Source organism: Poecilia mexicana, unplaced genomic scaffold (assembly GCF_051168715.1).
Source record: "Poecilia mexicana isolate PSO_F unplaced genomic scaffold, ASM5116871v1 scaffold_3, whole genome shotgun sequence".
In the NCBI taxonomy this organism is placed as follows: domain Eukaryota; kingdom Metazoa; phylum Chordata; class Actinopteri; order Cyprinodontiformes; family Poeciliidae; genus Poecilia; species Poecilia mexicana.
The window spans coordinates 31,548,520-31,574,425 of record NW_028263372.1 but is presented as its reverse complement, the minus strand read 5'-3'; the positions used below and the strand labels follow the sequence as shown (position 1 = coordinate 31,574,425).

General features: G+C 36.9%; 1 protein-coding gene across 3 annotated transcripts in view; it reads right to left on the bottom strand.

The window, feature by feature from the left end:
• tspan4a (tetraspanin 4a) overlaps positions 1–25,906 on the bottom strand; it is a 167,051-nt gene that overhangs the window by 7,191 nt on the left and 133,954 nt on the right. For 2 of the 3 annotated variants that reach the window (XM_088004441.1, XM_088004439.1), the window contains 3 exons: positions 19,208–19,309; positions 15,876–16,007; positions 3,610–3,693 (listed from right to left, as the gene is read on the bottom strand). In XM_088004441.1, coding sequence (XP_087860567.1) covers positions 3,610–3,693; positions 15,876–16,007; positions 19,208–19,309 — 318 coding nt within the window. Of the gene's footprint in view, positions 1–2,630; positions 3,411–3,609; positions 3,694–15,875; positions 16,008–19,207; positions 19,310–25,906 lie in introns of those variants that run through there. The other variant, XM_088004440.1, reaches the window with a different exon arrangement.

Below are 25,906 nucleotides of genomic sequence, written 5' to 3'. Positions count from 1 at the left end.
ATGTTAGCAGAGAGAAAGATGCTGCTTTTACTGCAGTGGATTTTTTCCTTACGAACAAATGTTTTTTAAGGATACTTTAGTGCCTGTAGTCCATGTGTCACTAGGATATTCAACCAGAAAACCTGGCAGATCTCCTAAATTTAGATCCTAATGATTTAATGGTAATCTCTCATTTCTCCATGAACATAATTTTGCAAAAATAAAACTTGGTTTCTTACAAAAACTGCAGTTTTTTTCCATCTTTCTACATCACATTGATGACATTTCAAGTCAAGTCAAATCAACTTTATTTTCACAAAGCATTTCAACAACAAGGCAATTTAACATGGTTGACGTCATGATTCAGTTCTTTAATTTAATGATTCAAGAAGTGAATCATGAAATGGGTTTCACAAACTCTCTTAAAGGCCTTTTTACAGCTTATTCAACTTTCTAAGCAGTTTTGGATGAGTTTAAAAGTTTAATGTCTGTTTTTATAGATTTTTCTTCAACTTGAAAGAAAGTACTTTTTTTTTCATTTACCTGCAAAAACCGCAATCTATCAAATTTTATTGCAGCAAAAAGTTTGACATTTTCCAGCAAAATGATGACAAATGGAAGAAAAAGTTATATAAAGAGTCAAAACTTAAATTAAAACTACAACAGCCGACTTCATGAAAACTACTTTTGCACTCATGCTGCTATAAACAGCTCTTATTCGTGGGGTATAAACACATCTCTGAGGGTGTCATGAACTGGTAAGCAGCAAGACGTCAACAGTTAATACTCTGGAGTCCTGTGAGATTTGGCTATTTTTTTTTTCAGTGCACCCTGTAGGAAGCTTGTTTGGATTGAGACCCGGGGAGTTTGGAGGCTGGGTGAATACTTTAAGCTCCTTGTCTTGTTCCTCAAGCTGTTTGAGCAGTTTTAGCAGTGTGGTGGGCCGCGTTGTCCCGCTGTGGGAAGCCCCTGCTGTCAGAGCTGTGCTGTTTCCATTTGTCAGTGGGTTCCCTTTTCTGCCAGTGTTTTAGATGGATGGTATATGTCAAAGTAACAGCCACACAAACCTTGAGACTCTAAATTTCCCTGCAGAGCCTGGGATTGTAACAAGAGGAGTACTAATATTCACCTTCAGTTTGAACGAGTGTGATCAGTAAAGTTGTTCATTAGATATGCAGTCATTCTTTAGTGTGTTTATACAGGTTAAAGGAAATTTACGTTCATATTGAATGAACCTTAAAATATCTGACTGGTGTTTGACTGAGTGTATGGCTAAAAGAGCTTCCACAAAAATGTTGCTGTTTGGTTTAAACTGTGGAATATAACTAAAACAGAAATGCGTATCTCGACACAAAACATCTCTCACAAAAACAAACTGTTTTAAAATTTAAAATGCTCAGTGCTGCTCTGAACTGGGTGTGTTCGTGTGTTTGAGTGTGTAAATAAATTAAATAATACCCTTGGAAGGAAAGCCAATTGTTTTTGCTCATAAATAAACATTCTTTTCATTTATTGAATTGTCCCTGAGCTTTTTATTTCATACATTTTTCAGCAGGGAGCCAGTTAGGCTGCAGTTCGTGGCCTTAACAGGATCTCTAACGAGTTTTAAAAATGTTCTACCACACCTTGGTTATCACTTACGTTTGGCTAGAAGCACCAGGGATTATTCTAAAAAAACGTGAATACTGTTTCTTTCCCCTAGATGCTGCAAGTTATAACAACTCTAGAAAACAAACTGTGTCATAAATATTTTGGGCTTCTAAAATGAAGCTTTCTACTACCTTCACAAACACCCCACAGTTGTACAAGGTTGCACTTACAGAAGAAAAATGAGCGGTGAGTACGGTATGTGCATATTCTCAAGATGACGCTTGTACACTCAAGAAAGAAGCAGAAATAATAGCTCAGATAGAAGAGAGAATTTAACCTAAAACGGAACAGTTTAAGGCTGCGATACATATACAGGAAAAGCATACAGTAAATAATGCATGGTATACATACTTGCAGCCTTTTTTGGGACCTTACAGAAATGTATTGCTTTCATTCCTAGAATGTACAGGTCCTTTATTTTAAATTCAGTGGTTGTTTACAAACTTAAGTGATGCTTTTACTGGACAAACAGACGTTCATGATTTTACAGGGTTATTTACCTCAACATAGAGGCTATTCCAAAAACCTACACGCTGTTTACCTGGAGACTTACAAGGTATTTACTGACACCTCAGATTACTTTCTGAAGTTTACAGCTTACTTTTACAAGAACAGACAAGAAAGCTTGTCTTTTTGTGCTATCTTTTAGATAACTTTGTCTAAATGTAAGAGAATTCACATCCAGATCTCACAAACCAATTTCTGGAAACTGCTGGGGTATTTACCTGGAACTTAGAGGTTACCTTTTGGAGCTTACAGGTTACATTACCAGAGCTTACACAATACTTTCCAGAACTTACAAGTTGCTCTTTATAGAACAGTGTATCTTAGTTCTGAAAAGTTACCTTTAAAATTTTTGATAGTGCTAGGTCATCAGTTACTGAATGAAAGAGTCTGTTTCCTTTACGTACTCTTCACATTTCAGAAACCTAAATGTTCTGGGAAAAAAGGTCATACATTCTGTAAAGATAACCTTTAAAATCTGGAACGTAGGTACGATTTCAGGGTGTGACTATTATGTTTCAGAAAATGTCAGGTCACTTCAAAACCACAGAAATCAAGTTCTGGGAGTTTAATCAGCAAGTTTTGGAAAATATCAGGTTGCAACTGAACAAGTTAAATAAGATTGTTCACAAAAGTAACCAGCACAAGTTCTAGGAAAAATATTTAACGTAATTTTAAGAAGATATCTTGTTAATTATGGAAGATGCCTTGTACAATCTCAGTTGCAGCTTATAGACTCTCAAAGGTACAACTTCAAAACTCATCTCAGGGATTCTGGAAACTAATCTGTCAGTAGGTAGATTGTAGAAACTACTGTGAGCAGAAGCCATATTATGTATTTTACATTATTACTAAGCAAGTCTACTGTGTTACTGCATTTTTACATACGTAAAATAGAAACTATAATTCAGGGTGCCCCAATCTAAACTTCCCAGCAATGTTTTTAGTTTGTTACGTTTTGGTGTTGGTGATCAACAAGGCAGTGTTTGGTTCAAATGTTCAAATGACACCAGGAGATTCTTCTACTTTCGACAGTATGCGGCACCCTGGAAATGAGAACAGGCTGATATAAGGCTGTGACTCAGCCGGCAAACACCACAGATCTTTGAGATAAATCTGGCAGTAATTACATGTTCTTTCCGGTTTTCATTTTTCCAAAAATGGTATTGACTGAAAATAAGCCTGCAGCATCAGGGGAGCATTCTGCACTTGATGTTTTCAGGCAACATGGAGCATCTATCCTCTCAGATTAGGGAAGCACATCACGAATCATTCAGCTGCAGGGGAGATAAGAGAATTTTACGCAAAGCCAAGCTCACTATGTGGTCCTCAGGAGGCTACCCACAAAACCCCCGAGTTCAAGTCTTCATGTTGCAACAGTGTGAGACTCATTCATGTCGTAGACTAAGCCGTTTTAATGTCAAAGACATGAGAAAGCTTATTACAAAAATCATTAATTTTTAAAGCTGTCATTACCTGAGTGAGAGCTGTGCATAGAGCAAAGATCCAAAGTGCCACCAGGTTGTCATTTAGCCAGTCCTTTACTCGCTCGTAACATGGCTGCGGAGACACATAACCGGAGAGATAAAGCCAACCTTAATAGATGATAAGAAAACACAGCTTAGAACAACAAACGTCTTCTCCATAACGATTGCTCTTAAAAATGATCGCTCGTTTCCAGGAGCTTTACTTTTTCAGATAAAGGTCAAGTACACATCAAATAAAACATAAGAGTCATTTATTACCATCTCCTTTCTCTCTGAACAGGTCTTGTTTTGAGTCTGTTTTACAAAAAAAAGCATTCAAATCATATATTTCTTTTGTGATGAAGAGATATTTCATTGCTGAGAAAATTAAAAGCAGAAAAAAATGTTTTTAAGAACAGAATAAAATCTTGTATCAGTCTGGAAAGGGTCCAGAAACCCTTCCTGAGACTTTAAACCACAAAAGAAGTCATGATCAACAAATTTGGGGAAAGAAAACACAGTGAACCTATCAAAATTATTCCATGAACGCATCATTAGATCAGAAAACATGGCTGAAATCATCCGTTGAGACTTACATTTTGAATTTGCCCATTGTTTTTGACGTTTTGTTTTTATGACCTAAAACATTTAAATATGACAAAAAGGGCAAAAACAGTGAAAATCTGCAAAGGTGTAAATTGTCTCTGAGAGTACTGTCTTTTGAAACTGTAACATTTTCTGCAAAGAAAGGAGAGATGCAATTACAGAGCTACGTCTCCCAGATCAGTGATATGATGAAAAGGACATCTATTATCAAAGCAAAGTAAGTGGCTTTCTACGTGTTCCTGAACGCTAAAACCAGAAGCGATGTGGGTGACATTTGCTATATGGCTCAATAGACCTTTCACTGACATGTGTGCCAAACTGTGTGGTGGATTATGATTAATACACTGCAGCATGTACTGCCTGATGCACTGTAGGAAGGAAGAGTGTTATCAAAACAGGCTACTGCACTGTTCTAATTAAATTATTCATTTCAGCAGACGTGACGCGATGATTGTGCTATATTTCAAAACTTCTTACACCGAGAAGCTGAGTCAGAGCCAAGGAAACCAAACACAATCTTCTCTCCTTTTTACTGTTGCTTGAAGTGCCAGTGAACCAGAAAATATATATACCTGAAAAATGCTTCTGGGCTGGATCAATATGGAAAGTCATGCAGTGGGCCTGAATTTAAGACAGGTTGGGGGGTATTTATCACACTGTTGTTCAACTGCAACCCTCCTGGATCTCAGAGCTGCAATGGAATTGATATAAATTTATATTTTATGGTTAGACTTCCACTGCAAACTCCCATAAAACAGATTTGTGACCTTTCAGTGCAACTCTCAGCTCTGGGATTAAGCCCATTTACAGCCATCAAGCGCTTCATCAAAATAGTAACAAACTTTTAAATAGTTTTAATCAGTCTACCTGAGCACCAATGGTTTGTTAGGAGCTCATGTGAGGCATTTACCAGATAAAGAGAGATAATTTCTTCTGAAGTCATACAAGCTACAGACAGGTCTGAAGTGGAATGAGTGCTTAAATCCAGAGGAATAACCAATGAACTCTTTCCAACTGGTAGTCTGTTTATTGCACAGAAATATACTAAACATCGTTGCATAGAATTTACAATTTAATCTTGCAGTGTATAAATGCATAAAAACTGTCTGCTCATCATGGGTCATCAAGGTAACAGATCCAGCAGGGAAATGAAACGGCCTTCAGGTTGATCCTAAAGATACAAAAGTGTTCGTAGGCCAGATTAGATACATGTCGCCTTCTGAGAGTTTTGCTTTGGCCCAAAGGTCTCCTCCTAGAGAAATGTGCCTGGAAACGTTCCCGGAGCAGTTCGCGTCTTTGTGGCCTTCACAGCCTTCAAAACCTTCCTAAAGATTAAGATTAATTCATTGTGATGTCCAGTCTAAAATAAAAAGTAGCATTCAAAACTTTTTGCTCAGCCTCTACTGAGCAAAAAGGCCTCAATCTTACATACAAATATAGAGCAAAGTTTTTTATTTTATTTTATGTTGCTTTAGCATTTTAGGATATTTGATGCTCGATTTGTTTCTTAGGTTGATCGGCTATTAACATGTCAGTTTGTTGGCATGTGGAATTTTCTATAAATGCAATCGGGCTAAAGATTTCAGGGAAATAAAATGCGTTTGCCGCTGTAAAGAAATCAGCAGAAAATTGGCGTAATATCAACATGACACTAATACCAGACTACACCTTTGGTTTAGACGTGACCGACAATCAGTTTTAGAGAACACATCGGGCTTTCAGTCGAAGGTGAAATTACTTGGTTGCACTCACAGGTATTGATTAGCTCCAGATTTGACTCTCAGTGACAAAACAACAACATGGTGGGTGTGCAAACATTTCAGTGAGGGCCCTCAGAGGTGCCAGCGTGAGCTGAGCAAAAGGTGTCACCTGAGGCATAAGAAATAAAAAAATAAAAAAAAACTGGAAACAGTGACAACACAATAATAAGCAAGGGTTTGTATCATTGCTTACATGACCACAGACTAAATGGTTACTCTGAATTTTGGTTCGCAGAACTGGCTGATAAAAATGCATTTTATGAATTTATTTAAACCAAACAAAATAAATACTTATTTGAGGACTAATGAAAGGACTTTACTCATGAATTCTTGCAAAAGGAGTAATGAAGGTTTTACTGATGGATAGATGTCTGAGTTGTGCCTGGATCTTACAGTTACAGTAGGGAGCTACAGATAGATGTGATGTGCTGAGGACCTTCACAGTGTAAGAGCAGAAGACGTTGCTGTTGAGTGCAGTTCCTTCTCTCTGAACAGCAGGAAACTGAAGAAGCTGTGGCCGAGGCTGTGCCCCGTCAAGACAAAATGTGAAGGAAAAAAGTGAACCAAATTCATGAAGCTGAGGAGTCCTAACGGTACGTTTTATAAAAACGAAAGAAAAAAAAAGAAAAAAAAATCCTTTGAGAGACGGGGACGGTTGCTGAAACCATTATCTTACTCAACCTGTCCACTGACTTCTGACCACTGACCTTAGTCCTTTCTAAACCAAATCAATGCTCACACACAGAAACAACAGGAAGAGCTCTGTGTCTAACCCTTTCAAAAGTTTAAAGTCGTGGTTGGTGTTGACTTCATGGAACTCTGCCAACAATCCTACTGGGCCTTTCAATGCTTTCTGAGCTGAAGGGCGGCATGTCTTTCTTTAAGGGAACCCTATCAATATCCCCTTTATCTTGGCTGCCCCTCTGAACTGACAGCAACTCATCCCTATTGTTTTCCCCTCACATAGAAAACGAAAATGCCCATCCAACTTTAGATTAACCTTTATTAGCTATTCTGGCAAAACAATTGCACTGGATGTCCCAAACGATGCAAACATGGACTGGGTATTGCTGTCAGTTTTAGGACATTTTGTAGTTCGTCCTCCATCTAATCCACACCTACAGGATGAACCATGTTTTAATGTTGTGTAGGTTCAAAAAGCATCTTTGATGTTTCTGATTCTCCCAGAAGCACTGTTGTACAATGCCTTGTAAAATTGTTCATTTCCCTTAAAATTTCATACATTTCAAAAAAGTAGGGGAGAAATGTGAGCTGAAAGGAAAATGATGCCTTACAGATAAAAACCCACTGTATGGCTTCCATGTGTGTTTCCTCCCTTTAACCTAATACACCCAAACGAAAACAACGTACCTAATCACTAAATAGTCTCCATATGTGTAATCTAATCTCAGTATAAAAACAGTTGCTATTTGAAGGCCACATCTGTCATGTTGCAGGTGTGGATTATTCAAAACATTCAGTTTTCACACCTGGGAGTCTGAAATACTAAATGAACGACAGACAAGTAAATGGACATAGAAGGAACATTTATGGTAGACTATAAACCAAAGTCACTGAGAAAGAGCAGTGAGTAAACCAGGGAAGACAGAGAAACAAAACACAAGAATTATTGCAAATTTAAGCGCATCATAATCACTAAAAAACAAACCTTAACTAGACCAAAGTTACAAACACAAAACGTGTAGCCCAAGAGATTGTTACAGCACTACTTGTCATGATTATTGCCAAATATTAAAACATAATATAAAAGTCGCAAGGATCTGAATGAAATAATAAATTATATGGGTTAGTAAATAAATTAAAAGTCAGACTGAATAGATGAAGTAAAAAATGCGATAACTCTGGAAAAAGGCTGTAAAAGAGCAGAAATCTATTTATGCTCTGAAAAAAACAGCTTTACAACCTAGAATTATTAACCAATAACTTTGAGTTCAGACTCAGGTTAATTATTTCTGTCCTTTAATTCCTTAGAAAAATATGTGCAAGTGTTCGTCTGCTGTGGACAGTAAACTGCTGCTGAACTAAAACTGATCCTTGTATCTTTCTGCCTCTGTGAATGTAGCCCCTGTACTTTAATTTGCTTTCATTGACTTAATTGTGCCAGCCTTCGTTGCCACAGCTCACTCTTTGCTGCTGAGACCTGCCTATTTCTGTCTGCACGAATCAATCCAGCCTTCAAACTGCCTCATTGTGGGTTCACATCATCACACGGTTGAGGATTTCATTTTCTGCCTAACAATAAAAGAAAAAGTAAAAGTATTTCTTGTGCTTTGACAGAAATATTGCCACTCTGTACCTGTCTTCCACACGTATCTTGCACAGGCCGTTTATTTCTACCATGTTCATCGTAAAACTGAAATGCTGTATGTTTTTATTAATTTTGCACGAGGAAAAGGAAACATTTATATCTGCCTCAAGACACTTCAGTAACATTAAGTCGTTGGCCTTGAATGGCACGCCTGACTTCTCTTCGTCAGTATTAAACTCAATTGAGAAATCACTGGAGTGAACGTGGATTTGATTTCAATCCGAGACGCTTGACAAGATGAATTTAATCGGATGTTACTGGCAAAGCACAGGCGGCATGGGAATGTGAATGTAATTATAAAAAGATGTCTCAAATTGGGAGGTGTTTGCAAGATGTGAATGCAGCTATTTGTTGGAACGGAGACATGGCATGAACAGAGGTGACAAATTAACAGATACACAACATTCACAAATACTTGGTTAAAGTGGCCCTTTTTAGCTGGAATTCAGAGGTCTACATGGAAGCCAACAAAATTTCCTGCAGGAATCAAAACACGTTTATTTTATTTTCAGTGGTTCGTGGAGAACAGCTTTCAGAAACGTGCTGAAAAAGCTCACAGGTTGGGAACGGATACAGTTTGTTCCTGGAAAGCCTTTGAATCAGAAAACACACTTTCTAAACCTGCAACCAGCATCTTCAACATGCATCTTATGTCTTGGTCTTACATAGACCAAGACAGTAAAAATGCTTTTGTTTTATTACTTTGGAATCCATATTTAGTTATTTTTTTCATTTCCAGAAGCTTCTGTAGTTTAAGTTGGTCATATATAAAAACTCTGGTTTGAGTTTTTCTCTCTCACTGTAGTACTTAGTTGATGTTTCATTTAATAGGCTGGATTTTCTTGTGTAATTTGTCCTACTTTCCTTATGTTTTTCTTCGTTACACGTTTATCGTTTTTTGTCACTTTTTAGGCCATTAGTTGAGCAAAGTGTTCTGTTTAGTTAGTTTTTCTGTGTATTCATGCTGTTTATTCCAGACATTCTCCCTCAGTTGCCTCAGTTCCTGTTTTCCCTAAGCTCCAACGCATCTGTTGATAAATTGCACTTGCTCCCAGCAATCAACCTCCACAGCAATGTAGCATCTTTGTCTCAGTCACTCTTTGACAGATCTCTTTGTTATTTGCCCTTGTGTTTGCTCTTGTGTACTCCATATTCTCTCGTCTCTTCGTTCTTTCTTTAGCGTTTGGTTGTGTTTCCTGTAAATCACCTCAAACATGATCCTGCTGTCCCCCTTCCTGCAGCTGGGTCCTCCAACAACTCCACAACACATGACATAATGAGCATATGCTTTGCTGCTTTAAACAGCAGAACTTTACCATGATTTTAAGCTGCTTCTCAAAACCTAGTTGTAATACGGCAAATATCCCCAGTGCATGTTCATTCTCTACAAGAATCGTCTCAAAGTTAAGATTAAAAAATAAATATTTCTTTTAAAAAAAGGACTGATCTGTTTCTAGCATGCAACTTTTTCATTTGATTAACTCATCCATACAAAAACACCTATTAATTAGGGGTAGACATTTATAATTGATCTTTTTCTGTTGTTTGGCACTTTGCTTGCTGCATCCTCAACATTTGAGAAATTATCACAGCATTTCTCAGAAGGAAACATTCCCTGATGTAAATGCTTCAAAATATTTGCATCACAATAACAGTAAATGTATAAGCTCAAAAGCAAATGAAATTAAATCACTCGTGTGAGAGACTGAAAGACAAAGATAGAATTAAAATCAAATAGAGAAATGCACTGTAGTTGCATTCCAGTAGAATATTTTAAGTGTAAAGTAAATAATACAGAACTAAGAAAATACAAAAAGAAGTACAAAATCAAAACACTTAATGTTTTAAAGTAAGTGTTACGGCCCTGGGCCTTGTTGGGCCTGAGTTGCAGGTCTTGTCTGTCTTTGCTCCTCCCCTCTACAGGTGCTGCTGATTTGTTCATTTGGAGCGCAGAGTACTTGAACCTGGCTGTCTCCATCTTCTGGGTCGCCCTCAGCGTCCACTCTGCCGCTTGAGATGTTTGGTGGCCAGGCCTCAGCTCCCCTCCTTTTTACACTTTTGAGTTTGTCTTTGTTTTGGCACCTCAACACTTCCACATGCATTCATGCAACACATCCAAGCATTTGCATTACACCACTGATATCCACAATCCATTGTTGTTTTTGTTAGTAAATATTAATTTGTATGCACTTTAACCACGGCATGGTCTTTCGTTTTTGTTATGACCTTGAGCCAGTCGTAACAGCAAGTTATGCTTTGTTTTTATTTGTTGGTTCTGGGAAAATAGCCTTAAAGTTCTAGGAATTTCCAGAAAATAACCAGAACTTTCTGTCAAGTACAAGTTACAGGGGAGTATTTTATAAATACTAAACAACTAATCTGTGATTTCCAGAAATTAAACTGTTTACAACTAGAAGATATAATAACAACCAGAATGCACCCTGTCCTATAAATGTCGAGGAACTACAATTTCCAACAGATTTCTGGGGTATCTCCAGAAAGCGAGCTGCAAATTCTGTCTAAACCACATGTAATTTCTCAAATATGATTGAAAATTCCAGAAAAGGTTTTGTAAGTTCACAAAAAATACTATGAATTCTGGGAAAATACCCTGCAGGTTTCATGAAAGTAGAAGCTGCATGCTGAATGGTGATTTGTTTCGTCAAACTTCTCACACACTCCCTCTATCCAGATTTAACCTGAGCACAATTTAAAATGCTGAAGAAGTTACTCAGTACATTCACCTAACAGAAAATGCATGAAATACACCTATCAATTAACGGTAACTCGTTCAACACAGTTGAATACAGTCACTTTATTTGAGAATGTCTGTACTGTAGTCAGAGCTTTACAAGCACAGAGTGCCAAGTTTGTCAATTTTCATTTCATTTTCATTATGCTTTTCTCTTCTCTTCTTTTTGAACATCTACTTATAAAATACATGAACTTTCTTGGCTCAGAAGACTCGGAACATGGTTTCAATATAAATACCTTCTCATATTCTATACTGTATGGATGTCAAGCGACAAAACAACCCACAAGGTGTGACATGTTTAAAAAAGTGAAGTTCCACCCACTCAATCTGCAGGTTGACAAACTGAAACGCTTCTTGAGGCGGCATCTGGCACACTCGACGTGCTTTCTGAAACAGCCCATTTACCATTTTGTAGCAACAGCATTATTAGATGATAAACACAGGCGTCATTGCCAATTTTCCCTCATCATCTTCACTCATTATGACGTTCTTTGATAGCATTTGCACTGCTGGACTATCTCATTTTTGTCATACTCTTAAGACCCTGATGATGATAATGAACTTCAAACAACATTTTTTATTTCACTGCTCCTGCTTGCAGATTATTATGATGTAAAGATACTTTGGTAAAGTATCACAATAATCATTGTCTGCGGTTTGCTCAGCTGCTACCCTGACACATTTCCCCCCCCCAATCTGTTTAATTTGAGGAGCGCTGATGTTTAGTAAATGAATGCATCCTCTGTAATTCATGGCTGTGTTTTTCATACATGCATCATATGCACATCTGTCTTAGATGTGGTTTATTTGAGGATGACCACTCCAAACGCAGTGTGAATATTTTGAATGTAAAGCTTAATTTTTTTAATTTGTGAGGCAAAAATGAAAAAAAAAAAAAAAAAGACAAATGCCATTGGATCTGTTTGACCTTTTCCATTTTGTGGATACATTTTAGGGATCTGTTACTTCTTTATCTTTTGGAAATATTTTCAACTATACAGATACATTTAAAATTTTATTTTACTGTTTTAAGTTGTTTTAAGTCGTCAACATGTAGAGACTGAGCATTGATCTGACCATTAAGTTACATGCTTTTAAATGCTGCAGTTATTTTTTTAAATCTCTTTCTTAAGGAGATTGAGACCTCACTGAAAAAAGTGTTAAAACTCAGCAGCTGTCAAAGAAAAAAATGTTTGAGTCTTTTTAAGTCTCCAAAATGGCTTTCGATCCATCTTGTCCAAGGAAAAGTGGTATCATTACCAAAATAGTTGAGGCACCCATAGGGTTGTTGGTTGTGTTCAAGCACATTTAGTGACTATCCAGTCCTATTAAAAGCTACCATAAGGTTGTCCCTAGTTTTTGAATTTGTTTGTAGCATTTATTGGTGGATTTTCAAGGTGTCATCGTTGAGAGAGGGATATGTGAGTCAGGAACCTCAAGGTCAGATCTTTGCTTTTTGCAGATGATGTTCCACCGGTGCCTCATCTATAGTCATAAAATGTAGCTAATGCCTGAAATAACTGGATCCCAGATCCACGTGGCTAAAATTAACTTCTTGCAAAGTTCCTGAGCTTAGCCTCAGAGGTAGAGAGTGAAGAGCTCAGGCATCCGTGAGTAGCAGGGAATAAAGTCATTCAGTGATTCAAAATAAGTCAGCTGTGGTGGTTCAGTCACCGTAGCAAGATGCCTCCTAGCATCCTTTCTTTGGATTCTTTCTTGGGACTTCCCACTGGGAGCAGAACCTGAGGCAGACTCAAACTCACTTGAGAGAGTGTGATATCTTTTCTGGTCTGTGAATATTTGGGAACTATCAGAATATGAAGAGCGCTACCAGTCAGAGGTATTCTTGAACTTGTTGCTTCAGTGATCTAATGGATTGATGATCATACAGACAAATAAATTAATGGATAGAAATACAGCAAAAGCACTGATTTAAGTTACTTTTTCCATATCATAGTTAAAATGGTTTTCCAGATAGCAAAAGTTTGTTCTTGTTTACTTCATAAAGGAGCAAAAAGCATGTCTTGAATTTTAACCCCAAATGTATAATTTAGGAGAACAAAAAGGTCCGCCATTCTTACTGTCACTCCAATTTTGTGTGCGAATCCATTGTTTTAAGGGCGCATAAAACTGGAAGCCTCGGGTTTAGTGTGTCACAGCAGACAAAAGCTTAGGGCAAAGAAGCCCCAGCTGCCAAGAGAAGATCATTGTTTAAGGCTGACTGTGATTAGACTTCTGAAACCACAGTAGACTGTTCAGAGATGAGAATCCGGAGCAAAAGACGGCTTCAACAAATCTTATTTTAAGACTTCAGAGGAGAAAGGGGAATATCAGAAGGGATTTTATTTAAAAAAGGTTTCAATTTCCTTCTTTTGGTGCAAAACATTTTGTATGAAGAAGTCAAAAAGTAATTTTTGCCAGGTTTCTATTTAGAACTTGAAATAATGTGAAGCTTCAATGTCTAGTTTGTACGGAGAATGCTAAGAGAGCAAGTGGACACTCATATGGGAAAGGTGTTACATTAGATTTAATAGCTACATTAACACACTCATTTCTACAGTCTGCAGCTTTGATTTACAGTTCCACATGAAGGTGGAGTAATTTTAGTTCTTCATTAAGGTGCAATAAAACAACTAATTCTATCTGTCCAAATATATTATCTGAACACGCTCAATTTCCTCATTAGTGGCAACTTCTAGTGCTCCTAAATTACATGGAGACTAATGCGTTTCCATAGTGTCCACACTGTAGCAACGCAGCTCCTCATTCCTTAGAAAATGACAGAACTTGTTCTATTCCTGCTGTTTAACAGTCATGGTGCCGTATGCTGCTGTGAAGCTTCCTTTTGTAGATCAGTCATTTTTTATGGTTTCTACTTTGGTTTTAGTGGCTCACATTATTGGGACAGGATTATTCATCACTGTGACCCTTTAATAAGTGCTCTTAAAGAGATACACAACAGACCATAGGCCTGAAAATGTGCATGCATCTCACATTCTGTGCTAAGGTTTATTTAAACATATTATAACAGAAATTGAAAGTGAAACAACTCTCCATGCGGTACAACTGCCTAAAACGAAATAACGCTAAAGCTAATCATGTGTTAAATAAAACATTAGTAGCAGCAGCAGTCAACCCTTTTGGGAAATGTGGCAAATTCAGTATTAGTAATAATGAATAAAAGTTTCTTGGCCCAGCTGTTTGCTTGTGGATGCCTGAAATAATTTTTACAAATGCATCCAGAAGGTCCAGAATTGCCTTTTTTTTTCTTTTCTGGCAAACATTTAAAATATTGATTGTTGTATAAAATTGACCCCAGACAGGGATAGAAACACAAAATGCACTTAAAACAAACACTCTGTACCTTGCAAAGATACTCTTTGAAGGTCTCCAGATGTGATTCACGTTACAATTCTGAAAATGCATTTAACTAAGATTTTCTGTGACTAAATTCACCCATGCATTACTGTAAAGTAGAAGGAAAAATGTTGATAGTTGTCAATGTTTTAAATGCATTTGTATTCAGTCACCTTGACTCAATTCCTGCTTTTTACAGCATCTCTGGAGACTAGCATATTTGACCATTTTTACAAAACAGCTCAAGCTTCATTGAACACCAATCTTGAACATTAATTTAGAATTTTCTTAATTTTGGGTTAGGTCTGAACTTTGACTGGGCCATTCTAAAGCATGAACGTGGCTTGATCTAACCTATTTTGTTGTAACTCTGGCTGCATTTTTTCTACGAATACCATCTAGCTTCATCCATCCCATTGACACTGAGCAGCTTCCCTGTTCCTGCTACAGAAAATCCTCCCCACATCATTGCCATGTTTCACAGCAGTGATGGTGTGTTCAGATTTGTGCTGTATTACTTTTTCTCTTTGTATGGATAGACAAAAAAAAAAAAGTTCTGTTTTGTTATCATCGGAGTAGAGCACCTTTTCCCACCTTTTCTGTTGCTACATGGTTTGCTGCTATGTGTTGGTTCTTTTTTTTATTGCATTTTCATTTGTCTTTGTGGAACATGCTGGGCACGGGAGGAGATTGTGGGTTTCATAGATAGGAAAGCAGATGTTCTCTATGAATCATGCTGTTTAAGGCGCCATGCTGCTCGTGCCACAGAATGACCTGAATTTGTTTGATTAACACTCTCTCCTCCCTCTCATCAGATCCTCCTATGACCCCAGCATTGGTATTCACAATGTGGAGTTTTCATACTATTGCTAAGCAGATAAGCTTTGTATTTGGTTTTTAGATTGTGCATTGATTTTAGGGATTATCTTTAGGAGTTGGGTTGTGGATCATGTTTTGATATATAAGCTAATTACTTCTTTTAATCATTAGGAAAATCTTGCTTTTTTTTTTTTTACTTTGCTGATGGTTTTCCTCCCTCTGTCAAGTTTTTGACCAACCTCTGATGTTTTGGCAGAACAGGTAAATTGATTTTAAGATATAAAAGGCAGGGCTCTTAATTATTTACACTTCTGGCTTCTGAAAGCACTTTATTGTATTTAGATTTTAGTAGCAGCCACAGTTTGCAGGTTTGCAGATATGAATCTAAAATCATTTGTAAGCCATTATTGTTTTCTGGTGTTTCATATAAAACCACAATAAAATCCATACAGTATTCCATTGTGGTTGTAATTTGAAAAAAATTAAGGGGCAAGAATGCTTTTGCAAGGCGCTGCAAGAAAGTATGACGGTGGAATCTAGAGACTCAACTATAATCTAAACAGATTTCTTTAAACAGTCACAGGAAAAAAAAAACACTTTTTTCCATATGCTTTTACATATACTCTACTGATTATTATGCCCCAACTTACTGCAGTCCACCAAGTTCCTGGGTTGTCCAGTCCACAGTTGTCGCTGTACTCCAGGCAGCAGGAGTCTGGGACTCGGGTGGCATTATAAACCTCAAACCAGTCTGTGTGGTTGGTGACTCCACAGCAACGAAACTGTACAAGAAACAGGAGCAGAGTTATGGAATATTAAGGCAACTACTTCAAATCTCTACTTTATGATAATACTTTATGATATGGGAGCTATACCATATCCCGCCACCAGGAATAAGACTGATGTATTTTATATTTGCGAAACATGTCTGACGTTGGCTTCTCCTGCACATTTTTTCCAAACCTTCTTTTACAGTTTTGAAACTCACCTATTTCTTTTAATCTACATCTTTCTGCATTGTAATTGTTATGGATTTTTGATAAGAGGACATCATGACTTTCAGTGAAATCTGATTCATCAGTGAAATGGCAAAGTGTCCCTTGCTGCTGGAGCACCTCCCTTCTGCACTACATGCACAGAATGACAAACTCGTGTTAATTTACAACTTGCTCACCCACTTGATGAGTAGATCAGGTGTGCAATTTTTAAAAAACGAAAGATGAACTTCAAGTATTCCCTGCTAAGATTATAAATAATTAAGGGTGTTATGACTCTCCACAGTTTACTCTTTTACTCAAAACTACAACCCTTATCCAAAACTAGCACTTGATCCCTGTAATTTCCCTTTTTAGTAGAATGATAAATAGTTTTATTCTATTCTTCAGATCCAGATGTCATAAATTAAGCTTAAATTGCCTCTAGACGTTTTGGAAAAGGCCCAAAGTTTATTCTTTTCAAACATCTAAGAAGTTATTTCACAACATTTGAGTAAATTGGGGAAAAAGTGTGTCATTGTGAAGAGTGAAGCAATGAAATAAGATGGGCTGAAGGGCAACTTAGAAAAAAAGAAGTCAATACTCCAAGATCAACACACAAACAAAATTAACAAACAAAAAAGACGATTTCAGGATCAAATTAGTACGAAAGTAGACTGAAGGAAAACAAAGTTGATGGTTTGGTGAGGAGGAATCTCACCAAACCACAGTGAGAAGCTTCAGAAAGGATATCCAAAATGTTTGACTAAGATCATATAGTTTCTGCTATCCACATACAAAAGAAATGTATGTACGCTTCTGAATGTGAAGAAATTTGAATATAAAAAATCTCCAAATAACTTCTTGTTAATATGGCATTTAACAAACAGAAATAATCTTGGCAGTCCTAAATGATTCCAGCAGGAAAGGTGGTGTCTGATTTACAGAACAAAAGGTCACATGTCTTATTATAGTGCATGTAAATATTCAACATTAACTGTACATACACTGTCCTGCAAGTGGCTATAAATATTATCCAAGGTGTCCTTTGGTCCGAGGACATGTGCCTTATTATTCATTCAGTGACTCAGCATGAATGAAAGAGGTTTGGGAAGAAGGGAGTAACAGAATGAGAGCTGCGTTTTAATGGTCTTCCTCTCCAGTAGACAGCGGCGCTGATCCTACAGGGATAAAAGCGCACACTCATATTTGCGTACCTACGGTTTCAAACGATGGCTTATTCATGCAGATTCTGTTCATCCTGAATGCAGAGAAAATAAGAGCTCTGCAGGTTATCATCCACACGAAGCGATGTAGACCTGCATTGATTTGCATAGCAATAGATTCCACTGTCATGTCTGTTCATTTGCCGCAGATGCAAACACAAACGCAAACAGCGAACCTACCAGGCACTTGATTGCATGTGGGCACACACACATGCAATCAAGAGTCAAACTTTGGCTAATGGATTAAAACTACGAGCTACAGCAATGTATTCAAGAGCCCCGAAGAGTGCAATTTATCATTTGAAGTCTCCCAAAGGGTTTTTTTTCAGCTGCAGCATCAGCCTTTAATTCCCAATCTTTGCCTCTCATATTGTATTTTCTTTCCAGAGGAAATAGAAAAAAAAGAAAAAGACAAAAGGAAAAAGCACATCAAAGTTTGAGCTGGAAACAAAGATTAGCTATGATGTTTGCATTATATTCCTTCACTGCATTTTACCACCCTTCTTAGACAAAGCAACTCTACACTTTAATTGTGCCAAAGAAGGATGACTACAGTGGCTTTCAGAAATGTACACACTCCTATTAAAATTCCAGGCTTTTGCAATTACATCCTGCATACCAAGGTGTGCACACTTTTATGCTAATACTTTGTTGAATCACTTTTTCCATTTCATTTTATGATACATTCTTCTAGTCCAGCAGCATCCCACATCACGACTTGGCAATATTTGGCTACACTACCTTGCTAAAGTTCTCGAGACCTTAGAGATTAAGAGGACATCAAAAAAGCCCCAATTTTCCTCTTTCCATTCTTTTGTTGTTTTGGATGAATACATCGGCACTTTGAGCCTAAGAAATCAAATCCCTCTTTATGCAAAACTTTCTATTTATAAAACAGACAGTTTTGGGACTAAAGCTGGCTGGTGTAACTATTCACAACTTAATCTGCCTTGACTAGACTATGATGATGACGTAAACCATTTATGTTGCTATATATATATATATATATATATATATATATATATATATATATATATATATATATATATACTGCTAAAAAAAAATAAAGGGAACATTTCACTTTAATTTTGTGTGTGGCTCCAAATCCAGGCCTCCATTGGTTAATAAATTTGATTTCCATTGATGATTTTTGTGTGATTTTGTTGTCAGCACATTCAACTTTGTACAGAACAAAGTATTCAATGAGAATATTTCATTCATTCAGATCTAGGATGTGTTATTTGAGTGTTCCCTTTATTTCTCTCTCTCTCTCTCTCTCTCTCTCTCTCTCTCTCTATATATATATATATATATATATATATATATATATATATATATATATATATATATATATATCAGCATTAAGCAGGAATAGATTGTAAATTGCTTACCAAAGGGATGTGTGCATGTTTAAGAGTCACTGTATGACGTTATTCATATGTTTTTTTCAGCTGGCTTTTAAATATCCAGATCCATTCGTTGACAAAAACAATGACACTATAATATAAATGATGCCCTCCATGAGGACATGCATTGCAAAATAGTGTTTCTGTGTGTCACATAAAGTGAAACCATGTCGAAAGCAAAAATAACCCTTGTCACATTAATAATGCAGTCATAGTGTCATGTATCTCTTTTGACAGAAGAGTCTCTAACTTATGTAGCTAAATGGTGCCGAGGTTAATATTGAATGGTATGCACATATTTTTTTAAGCAACATGACCTAAGTGTTTTATCACCTCCCCAATTCAATGCACTTAGTACAGACATTTCACATCTTACATCAGTTTGTACGATCATCCAGGCGTTGGTCAAACCCACGTTGCCTTCGGTGCCGAAAAGCTGCAGGCCCTTCTTCAAATCCCTCTGAGCATAGCGATCAATCTGGAGAAAACAGAGTGAGAGGGAAAGGGGCCTGCTTTAAAAAGAGATAACTGAACAAACATCGCTATTGGCTCTGGCAGAGTTTTCATTAGATATTTCCATTTTCTTTTTCTTACAGCAGCAAATGGTTTCGGCTCAAGAGGAGACAAATAAGCACACAGACTCTCAAGAAAATCTGCAGTGCCATCTGTTAGGAAGGAACCAACAGAAGCAAACTGTTGTTCACATATATATGTATATATACACTCCTTTGGAAGACCTGTTCACTTTGTCTGTATAGTGCTCTGGGATGAGTATTGTTGGAAATTGGTGCTATACAAATAAACTGCATTGAATTTATTTTAAATTCAGTTTTCAACAAACACTGTAGAAAACCTGGAGCCATCTGTTTATGTTGTCAATAGCTGCTTTTCCAAAATTTCAGGTAAACTGACAGTAAACAAGCACAGGAAAATAATAAAAGAAAAACAATTCTTACAAGAAATCTGCCAATGAAGTCCAGCAATTTCTAGAATGACCAATTATTGAAATCTATGAAACAAATCTTTGTAAACTGGTGAATATTGATAGGGTGTGTTTGTGCACTGACATTTCACCTTTTCTTACGGGGACATTATATAAAAACAATTAAAGAATAATTTTATAAATGATGGTGGCCTTCACAAAGGAAGTTGTTCCATATTTGGTTTGGTTGCGGTCATAATTGTATTTTTGTTAAAGTAGACTGGCCTAAATGTGTTATATGATTTATGGAAATAAAACATATATATGAAATAATTAAAAATATACATATTCTATAGCAAAATGCAAGCAGTCTTTGACCTTTTCATCCTCTAAAATGTCAGACAGTTTTTTTTTTGGTGTGTTTTTTACTCCACTGCTTACATAAGGAGTTCCTCAAGGTTCTACTCTGGAACCCGTCTTGTTTTAGTCTTGCAGGTTTTCTTTGCGGTTAATTTTAGCAGAAATAATGCCATCAAAAATAAAAAACTAAATGTTCTATCAACTCTTATTAGTTTTCTAAACACCGCAAAGTTACAACTTTTTAATCTGATATATATTTATGAGCTTCACTTTACAGGAGGACTTTTTTTTTTGGTTTCTTTCTCTTGTTATATCATTTTGAGTTGTTCCTTTCAAAAATATTTTCTGTCCTAAACAGTGGTGAAGCTATTATTAGGATATAAAGAGCTTTTTATCAGCTCTAACACCATTTGTGCTACCATTCTTAGTCACTGCCATTTTATCCCAAACAATTTCATACCCATGTTATTATTACTATCACACCATATCAGATTATTTTAATTGTTTTTGGTTTTTGAGTACTTTTTGATGAACTATGGTATAAATACAGTAAAGATGCAAATACTTTTTTTTAGCTGTCCACTGCAAGAGCTTTAGATATATTTCAAGCTTTCATGGCACAATAGTACATTTTGATCAATATGTGGCTCATTTTCTGGACTTTTCAAACTGAGTTCAGTAAAAAAGAGAGAAAACCAGCAATCTGCTCAGTTTCAGGCTGCACGTTTCATGTAGCATTAGAACAAATAAACCAAGGTCAGAAGTGAGGAGATCAAATTGGATTTTCATGGGATGTTGCAGAGCTGCCGTTCAATAAAGCAAATAGATGCAGGTCAATGTGGGTTTTGTTTAGACCTACACGCTCGGCCATGTGAAACTAAACAAACAAGATAAAAAACACTGAACCATACCGGATTTTCCTGTAAGCTTTGAATTGTCAAAAACAAACTTTAAAAACTCATTGAAATACACCCATTTAAAGTAACATATTAATCAGCAAGCAGAAAAAACATACAACTTGCTAAGTCTAATTTAAATGCTGAATCTCATCTCTCAGAATTTTGTTGTTCGATAATATAAATAATTTCTTCCTCCTACCTCATATTGCAGTCTGATTCTTCCTGAATACATTTCAATCTGCTGAGACCTCATGATATTTCCGTTTAAATCAGTCAGTGAACAAATAAAAAGGCTTTTAGCTGCAGATTCTAAATGAAACAGAGCTGGAGTTTCTGTCCACAAAGCATTACTATTTACAAGTAGGTCACATTTATGACAGGATTCCCCGAATATAAAACTGTAAATGTGCCAAATAACACAGCGAGTCACCTCAGGCAACGGAAAAGCAGACAGAAAAGCAAGCAAACGAGGATGTAAATAATGAATACTTAAAATACTTGCATATTTGCTCTTGTGAGATCACAGTGTTTGGGGAGGATGTGTGTCTAACACTTTCTTTGGTTTGCTTTCGGAAGAGGTTTCTTTCCTGCACTCTGTGATGCCAGGAAATTTCATCATGTCAAACTAGTTTCCAAATGCATTTGAGAATGGCTTTATTCATTGCAGATTTATCAAAGATCAATACCATCCCTTCAGGCATGAGTTTGGAGAAACTGGTGGCTGGTGTCGGAAAACTGAGTCAACAGCCCTTGGGAAAGATGATCCTTGTGTTTCAGCTCAGTTTATTCGTTCTTTATTCTTTCTTTAGAGTCATTACTACATCTACACACATGCATTATGTACCTTTACAACAACTCTGATATCACTGAGGTCACCTGAGAGTTTACTGTAATCCTTTAAATAACACTAGAAAAGCTCTGTTCAATAAAATAGATGTAGAAATGTGGGAAAATGCAATCCAACGAGAGAGAGATGAACCGACAGGGTCAGTGTGGAACAGTCTTTAAAAATGCTAAGTCATTCTCAGTTGAATCAAGGAACTTTTCAACTTTATATTTTACTTTTAGTAAACATAAATTTAAACTTTTAACTTTTAGACATTCTTGGTTTGCATTGTTTCTCGGCTGCAATGGGAGCAACAGGAATTCATCGTGAACAGCTGCTTTTCTTTAAGCCTGGATAATGCTGGCAGAATATTCTCACAGAAACTTTGCAGACTGTATTTAACTTTACTTCCAACCTAACTGAAATAATAAATAAATTGAAACCTTCTTTGTTTCAAAGCTGACTAATTTATTTTATGTATTGTCTGACTGGAAAGGGGTAGATCAAAAACGCAGATATAATTTTCAACTGTCTTTTATTCTGTTAAAACAAATCCGTGACCCTCAAATTTACAAAAAAAACATCTTAAAAATGAATGAATGAATAAAACTGTATTTTACTTGGTCTCCATGTATTCCAGATAAAATAAGTGTACGCATATGTTGCTCTTTAAATGTGAAATCACCACGTTCTGTGCGAGATTTAGATTTAATCTAATATGATTCATTTTGTATGGGCTTGGTTGTCTGCCTTTCTTCAGCACAGAATCATGGTGACACATCCAGCTGAGCAGCATTTCAGACCAGCTGGAAAAAGTGTCATTTATTCATTATATATTTATTTTTCAAATTTCTCCTCAGGGATTTTTGTGCATATTTTTGGTATAAGATAATAAGCAACTAATGGTAAATTATCACACCAGTTTTTGAAGGCGTACACATCATCAAAACAGAACAATTTGCTAGAGGAGCTCATCACAAACTTTCATGTTAAAACTGGCTAACATGAAAGCAACGACGTAAGATCAACACTTAAAACATAACAAGTAGCCGCTAGATGTGTCGCAGTGTTAATATCAGCCTGAAGACAAAACAGAAACCCCAGGTCCAGATCTAGTTCCAGCTGTGGTAATTTTTTAGGTCCGTTCTCTACACTGTGAAATAGCTAACAATACAAACATCTCTGAAATATGCATAGGTTCTGGATGTCATTGTTATGGCGAGCTGCAGCTAACCTTTTTCCGGACATCTTTAGCCAAGGGAAATGCTGGGCTGAATCCTTAACGGTCCCCAACTCTGTTTTAAAAGTCAGTTTTTTCTCATGAAAGTCAGTGTGTTTTTGAGGTGTAAACAAAGAAGAAAATGTAATTTTTGCAAAATCTATCAATGTTGTTGTGGACAAAATGCAAGTAATCATTATATTTCAAGACAAACAAATGCAACAAAAATAATTTTTTAGATTAATTTAAGGAACTTTTGGTCAATACATCTGGACATAAATCTTAGAGAAACAACAGACTTTAGGAGCTTTGTAATAGTTTGGAAAGCTAAATTAAAAATAAATAACATCTAACTGATTAAAATATATGTAAAATATGAAATTGTCACTGCTGATATATTCCAAGGTTCATGACAACACATTTGTTTAGTCATAACTATTTGGATGTTTTTAGTTGTGAGTTTTATATGATAATTTGACATTTTGTTTATTATACCAGTTGATTACTTTAGTTAGTGTGGAATTATGCTAAAAATAAATCAAATGTTGCACTTGGATCAAAACTAAACATTTGTTACAGAGGATGCATCAAAGAAACTGAGATGAAAGGGAACTTTGAATGGAACAACAAATGACGCACAATGTAATTTCTTGCAACAATAAAATAAAACAACTTGTCTATAAACCAGACCAGAATTGTACAAGCACCAGTATAAGTGGACCAGACACCCACATGCAAGCTATCTCCAAAGTGATGTAAGAATGAATGCAGCTCTTATGTCTAGTGGACTGGCTGAAGCCAGAACTCGTCTGAAGTTCTGCTATTTTAAAAACAGACAGAAAAAATACTTTTTTACTTAAATCTAAGTAGGTCGTTAGTTAAGAGTGACTCCTGCGAAACTGTTGCAAGTAGTCGGTGCACAAAAAATGGGTGTACTTGTGGCTTAGCATTGATGTTGTCCTCAGGACTTCAGTCGCCCTTTAGCTACACAAGGCTAGTGAAAGATGGGCCATCAATTATTTATAAGGTAGGGATACTAGGAGAGATAAGAGATGTACATTGGGGAGAAGAACAGAGGAGAGACAAGATGAGGAAGAGAGAGGGAGTGAAGGAAGGAAGATGGGGGGCAGCTGAAAAAATAAACAGCCAAATGAGGGATGAGCCAAGAAGGAATGAAGGGGAGTGTATCTAAAAACACTTTGAAGGGAAGATGATGCAGTAATACAACTGCTTTAGTCTAGATTGTAGAAGAAGTATTAGCAGCACAAAGACTGTACAATATGACTACAAGGAACACAAGGCAGTGTCTTCTGAGGAGAGGAAATAGCATAAAGAAAAATGCCTCAATTTAGTTGCTCCCTCCAAACAGTGGATATCCATTACCTGTGTCACAGATGTCGAGAACAGACAGCATAAGAATTGCAGAGAGGCAGATAAATGGAGCTAAAAAAAGAGAAAATTCTATGATAATGGTCCCTGTAGGGCTCGTATGGCTACATTATTTCAGTCTAAGAAGCCAAACTGCATAAAACATGACATATTTCATCTCCAGGAGTCATGGTACTTAAAGGAAAGAAAGAGACAGATTTTTATTTTTAGTGATTTATCGCTTCCTGCCTGTAATGTAGATTGTTTCCCTGTGAGTCAAACAGTTTAATGTAAAGTGGGGAAAATGCGTATTTCACGGTAATCCATGCATGTGAAGTAATTAAAAAGCACACAAGATTATAAATAAACTTGCACATAACGGAATATCACAGAGAATAAGTATGAAACACACACAGTACAGAAGCTGAATGGAAAAACTGAAATAGCTGAAATCTGTCGTTTTCAAAGCAATCCTGCTCCTTTCAGTGCTAATTAATATCTGCTGGTTTATAGTTTGAATTCATGGCCTGTAAAAAGGTTTCTCGTTACCAAGACGCCACAGAAGAAGCATTTCGGCAGAAAAGGGCCCTCTCAAGAGTTTCTAAATCTGATTGTAGCAAATCACTGATGGTATATTTCTAAACTGAGTGCTGCAGAGAGCAATGTTTAGACCACAGAAGTGGAACTCCAGTCCTTGAGGACAGGCGTCCTGCTACTTTTAGATGTGTCTCTGTGTCAAAACACCTGAATCCCATAATTAGGTCATTAACAGGACTCTAAAGCAGTGTTTTCCAACACTGGTCCTCAAGGCACACAGTTCTGCATGTCCCCCTGCTTCAGCACACCTGATTTCAATAGATGGCTGATTAACATGCTCTTGCTGAACTTCAATAATTTGAATCAAGTGTGTTAAAGCAGGGAAGCATCTAAAGCACAGGTGTCAGACTCCAGTCCTCGAGGGCCGGTGTCCTGCAACTTTTAGATGTGCCTCTGCTGCACCACACCTGAATAGAATAATTAGGTCATTAGCAGGACTCTGGTGAACTTACCTACACAAGGAGGAGGTAATTAAGCCATTTCATTCCAGTGTTTTGTACCTGTGGTACATATAAAAACTGCAGGACACCGGCCCTCGAGGACTGGAGTTTGACACCCCTGATCTAAAGCATGCAGGGCAGTACGCCTGGAAGAGCAGGGTAAAAAAAGAACCCCACTGCTCTATGTAACTTAAGTGAAGGGGATTCGATGTTTTGAAGTGTGTTGGATTTGGGACACCTAAAAAAGTTGAAGGACACCAGCCGTCGAGGACTGGAGACCATACTCGAGGAGAAAAAAGAACATTTAATCAACCAAGTGCTCCTTGCAAGATTCCAGACAGAGGGATAAACCAAATTAAGAGCAAGCCTTGTCTATGAACCTTTGGCCACTTGCAGAGAGCTTCAAAGAGATCTAGACTTAGGAGGTAAAGTTTTTCCATTTAA